The sequence below is a fragment of the Epithele typhae genome (assembly GCF_022376455.1).
Source record: "Epithele typhae strain CBS 203.58 chromosome Unknown BXZ73scaffold_330, whole genome shotgun sequence".
Lineage (NCBI taxonomy): Eukaryota > Fungi > Basidiomycota > Agaricomycetes > Polyporales > Epitheliaceae > Epithele > Epithele typhae.
This window is the reverse complement of record NW_025954521.1, coordinates 10,494-15,537: the sequence shown is the minus strand read 5'-3', so window position 1 is coordinate 15,537 and position 5,044 is coordinate 10,494. Positions and strand designations below refer to the sequence as shown.

Genomic DNA, 5,044 nt, shown 5'->3' with positions numbered 1-5,044 from the left:
ACTCTACGGAACGCGTAACTAACAGGGCTACTTCTAAATCGTTATGCATGGATGCTGGCATTGTGCGATGTGGAGTAATGGTAGTGTAAGACGGTGTGCGACTAACTACCCTTGAACTTGTTCAAAGCGTATGACTCTGGAGTGCGATGTATACCCATAATGCCTCCGCCGGGCATAACTGATTCTTCCCATCTTAAACGTACAACGCGGAGCGCTCAGAAGTACTTCTTCAAAAACTTGACGGTGGCTTCGAAGGTGCCTTCCATACCTGCCTTGGCCTTTGGGTCGCTCTAATCGCCAACCAGTCGTCAGAGCGTGACGTGGACACCCCCGGGCGGACGGGTATTCTCACCATGTCTCCACGCACGGCATAACCGTGATGACACCCTTCCCAGTATGTGCGCTCGTACCCCGGCGCGAACTTGCCGCCACCCAGGATCTCGTCGGCCTTCTTCTGCGCCTCCACCGGGAACTGCTGGTCGACCTCGCACGAGTTGATGAGGAGCGGTGCGCGGGACATCGCTGCGTATTTCTGCAGCCAGGAAGATCATCAGCGCCGACCGACCGACGAGCACACGGCCTTCCTAGCAGCGCCGAGAAGAGACGCACCTCGAGGTCTTCGGGGCACTTTAGGAGAGACGGGTGCGCGGTGGTGACGACCGCGAGCTCGTTCGTGAACCCGAGGTCGAAGCCCGTGCGCCCGCCGTAGCAGTAGCCCGTCGACGCGAACTCCGTGACGCCGTCCGCCTTGAGCGCGGCGATGACCGCGCGGATGATCTCGAGCGCGCGCGGGGCGGGGTGCCGGCCGAGCCAGGCGAGGAGGTCGAAGCCCTGCGCGCCCCCGGGGGCGAAGACGCGCTCGTGCGGGACGGGCTCGCCCTCGAAGTAGTCGACGACGACGGTCTTGTAGCCGTTGGTCGCAAAAGCGTCGGCGAGGAGCTAGTGCGTCGGAGGGAGGCGTATGAGCGGATAGACGGTGCGCCGATAGTACGCCTGCGGGGCGGGAGTAGAGGGTTGCTTACGTGGGCGTTGGGGGATTGCATGCCCAGAGCGTCTGGGAAGTAGAGCAGGACTTTGTCCCTGGCGTACTCGCCGATGGGCGTCGCGACGTAGCAGTCGAATCCGCCAATCTGGGTGATAGTACCTGTGGCTCGTTTAGTACGTGTTACTCTTCAAACATTCATCTACTTCTAATAGAACGCACCGGTGGGTGTTCCCTCGTGACGGACGCCTGAAGCTGATTTTTGCAAGCGTTTCTAAATGGCTATGAAGCCAGCGGCGCACCAGTGATACAGTCCTTGCACAGAGACATGGTAGTGTGGTCCTTGAAGAGTGCGTGAGAGAGAGAGAGAGAAGACACCGACCATCCTTGCACCGACCACGTTGACTTCATACATGCTAGCTATTTCCACTTTGTCCCCGAAGCGACGCTATAGATCCGATTAGTTCGGTCCGCAGACAGTCTAAACTTCAATTCGGTCAGCATTGGTGTATAAGCCACCTCCTGCTAGACTCACGGATATCATGTCGGAGGTGACTGCGCGCGATAAATCCCGATGAAACACGGACAGAGCAAGTGAGACTGACTGCATGGACACCCGTGCAGAGGCGCACAGAGAGTTTTTTGGGATCATCCAAGACGATGTGGAATAGTTCGGGAGTCGCTGAGGAAGAGCGGCGGCCCGGCTTCCCATGTTGACTGCCAGCATTCAGCGGCTCAGGCGGGCCGGGCCAACATCAGCTGACTGTCACTTAGCAACGACCATATGTGTGACATCACGCATAGATCCAGAGCGCCACTGTCAGCTCCTTCGACGTGCTGTACTACTACGATCCCATCCAGACTAGATGCTTTCCAAACAGGCGCGGTGGGTTTCGCCGCTTCCGCTCGTAACCAATTTCAACAGGTACAAAATGCTGAATCCCATGCACGTAGTATTTGTGGCTTTTGCCAGCACGTCTACACAACTTCTGCTGGCAGTGGCGACTCGGCTACATCAGACCCATTCCTTGTTGCCGTACTGGGACAGGAAAGAGCCGCTCTGCTCCGGCCCGCTCCTGTTCAGCACGTCCAGCACCATCGAAACGGCAACCGCGGGCGTCCGCGGGTTCTCGTCGAAGTCCGGCGCAACCCTTTTGAATGTGGTTGCCAGCTGCTTGACGGGCTCAGGGATGCTCGCGAAGTCGTCTGGGCATCGCCCGCACTGGATCAGCGCCCTCATCTACCGCAGAACGGAGCGAACGTGCACGTACTGGGATCCTCGGTGTAGGTGTTCACGAACCCGGGGCTGATCGAGAGCACGGTGAAGCCTTCAGGCTTGAGCGCGACGGCGAACTGGGTGGCGACCATGTTCAGCGCCGCCTTGGACGCGGTGTACGCGGCATTCGTGGCCATCTCGATCCCGCGCACGAAGTCGATGTCGCCGAGGCAGGAGGAGATCGCGAGGATCTGCTTCTTCGTACCCGCACGGAGCAGAGGCAGGAAGGCGTTGATGGCGTGCGCGGAGCCGACGGTGTTGCTGCGGAACTGGAGTGTGGCGTCAGACTCGACGGGTGGTCGACGACTAGGCGGGCGGAAAAGGGACGTACGCCGGCTACGAGGTCCTCTTCGAGGGTTTGGGGGTCGGGACTGTTGGCGAACCGTGGTGAGCGTGCTGACGACTGCGCGCGATTGTCTCGACATGCGACTTACTACTTGTCCAGGGTCATAGCGGAGTATTGGGCATGCATGCGGGCACCGTTGAGTATGAGGACATCAAGCTTTCCGCTGGTGTGGCTTGCGACTTCCGTCGCGGCAGCCTGGCATTTTCTGTGAGTGTGGCGAACATGACGAATACGTTGGTCACGGCTGAGATGCTCACCTTGAGAGAATCCACAAAGTCGAGGTCGCCCTTGACCGTGAACACATTCGATCGCGTCGACGCGAGCGAATGCAGCAGGGTCGCAGACTCTGGGGTGCGAACGACAGCGAATACCTTGTTGTCGGCGTTCTTGCTCTATAGGCACGCGTACGTGAGTACCTTGAGCTCACATGGGAGCCTGGCCGGCTGAAGCACACATACCAGTGTGTTGACAAACTCGAGCTATGATGGGTCATTAGCAAGGCTCTTGGGGCAGTTGGAGAATCCGAACCACTCACTCCGATGCCACGGGACGCTCCGAGAACGACGTAAGAAGACATAGAGAAGGCCTGAAGATTTAATGCGGGGGGTATTCAAGTGTAATGGACTGTCGCTGACCCCATGCAACGCTGGCCTTATAAGTACCCACCGTTGTGTCACAACTTCGAAGTTCGATTAAGAGGCGCTCATGGATTATGGATTGCTGAGGCATGTCCGTCATCGGGGCATCGATATCCACCTTGACAGTGAGTCAGCTCATTGCGCGCTCTCTGATATTATTGAACCTCTAGACACAGGTGAAGGAAGGACCACAGGAGCCACCTATTCACTCGACCACGGCTCCTCACGCTTTGCCCCAGGCTGAGCCTGGGGCTCATGGATTATGGATTGCTTAGGCATATCCCGATGGGCGCGCTGTCATCGGGACATCCACAGTGACATCACTAAACTTGGATCGGTAAGTCGCTCACGGTCACGCAGGCAGCCGACGCTCACGCTGTGACCCAACAGCATCGCGCGATGACCGCACCGACTCTGGGCGGAAGACCACTCGAAGATCAGCCATCCGACACGCCGACGCTGTTCGGTCAAAGGTTCGTCTTCAAGACGTGGTCAGTTCTTCACCTCTCTGCCTATACTCACAACGGAAGCGGGTTGAACAGGCGGTGGTCTCCGGTGGCCCGTGCGCCTGGCAAGCCCGACAACTGTACGCCGACCATAGGTTGACCATAGCAGTCTTCAGCGCACGCAGCGGTACGTGGCGCTTGCAAGTTCGACTCTCTGACAGGATTGCGGCGATGTACCGTGGCCCGGCCCTTTCTTGATCGACCCACCTGCGCTTCCCGCCTCCTCACCGGCCCCATCTCCGCAATAAGCACATCCCGGAGGAAGCGACCGACCACATCCTCGCGCTGTACGCGGAGTTGGACAGCAAGCCGACAAGGGCGCGCCGCACGCCGAGCACCCGGCCGTTTTGCACACGGCCGCGACTTCCGTCTAGTCCGCCGATGCAAACCCGCCCGTCCGGGTGAAAACTGGGGATCCCGCGCCGGAGAGCCTCCGGGGGAAGCCAAGGCTGGTGCCCAAGGTGAACGAGGAGGTTGTCGGGGAGCTGCCGATGAACCGGGTGAGCATCAAGGAGGACGCCGCGCTCGTACACCCATCACGGACGTGGCGATGTTGGCGCTGTCTGTGGACTTGTACGATGCGTGCACAGGCCAGGGGGTTGAAGCATCGTGCCGTGTATGGCGCCGACTCCACGGAGTTAGACGAGGTGAAGGAGATCTTCGTGCGCACGGTCCCACCGGAGGACCAGGATTGGATGCCAAAGTCGGCGACGCTTCTCAGGTGAGTCCTTTTTGCTTGCTTGCAATTATCTGTTTTCAAGGGGATGCATGCAGCTCCGCAGTCCCGACATCAACAACGCTCTTGCTTAAAGGGCTCACGCCGTAGACACATGCACGTGAAATGGATTGGTGCACTCCGTATCCAGTACGAAGTAAGGATTACAGTAGACACATTATGCTCCACGGAACCTGAACACCGAGACGAATTTTCTCCAAATCGAAGGTCGGCACGTCCCCATACTCCCCTTCTTCAAGCCCACCGAGTACTCGTGCTCGGCCTGCTCCGCAACTGGCCCGTACGAGCACTCCGACGTTTCCGACACTGGCGCCGACGACGATCCCGACGACTGCCACTCCCGCTCCGGTACCACGACGGCGTGCGCAGCCGCCTCCGCAGTGGAAGGAGCAGCCTTCCCCGAAGTGCGATTTGAAGGCGCAATTCTGGGAGGTGGCGAGCTCGAGGAAGACGTGCTGGCAGTGCTTAGAGTCACCTAAACACGACGGACGCGTACCAATGCGAGCAGGTGAGACCGACTGCAAGGACGTTTGTACGGAGGCGCACAGAGACTTCTTTGA

At 58.8% G+C, this 5,044-nt stretch overlaps 2 protein-coding genes across 2 annotated transcripts; one reads left to right on the top strand and one right to left on the bottom strand.

The window, feature by feature from the left end:
* Positions 1 to 1,997: 1,997 nt before the first annotated feature.
* Positions 1,998 to 3,181, bottom strand: BXZ73DRAFT_110173 (short-chain dehydrogenases/reductase; the record flags this gene model as incomplete). Its single annotated transcript, XM_048017331.1, has 7 exons — positions 1,998 to 2,188; positions 2,254 to 2,527; positions 2,590 to 2,629; positions 2,693 to 2,799; positions 2,862 to 2,996; positions 3,063 to 3,083; positions 3,140 to 3,181. 7 exons carry the CDS (start codon positions 3,179 to 3,181, stop codon positions 1,998 to 2,000), a joined length of 810 nt encoding a protein of 269 aa, XP_047870663.1.
* A 128-nt stretch (positions 3,182 to 3,309) lies between these two features.
* On the top strand, positions 3,310 to 4,558 carry BXZ73DRAFT_110172 (uncharacterized protein; the record flags this gene model as incomplete). Its single annotated transcript, XM_048017330.1, has 8 exons — positions 3,310 to 3,367; positions 3,518 to 3,579; positions 3,633 to 3,715; positions 3,785 to 3,828; positions 3,865 to 3,875; positions 4,123 to 4,275; positions 4,339 to 4,469; positions 4,531 to 4,558. The coding sequence occupies 8 exons, from the start codon at positions 3,310 to 3,312 to the stop codon at positions 4,556 to 4,558; spliced, it is 570 nt and encodes a 189-aa protein (XP_047870662.1).
* Positions 4,559 to 5,044: the final 486 nt, after the last annotated feature.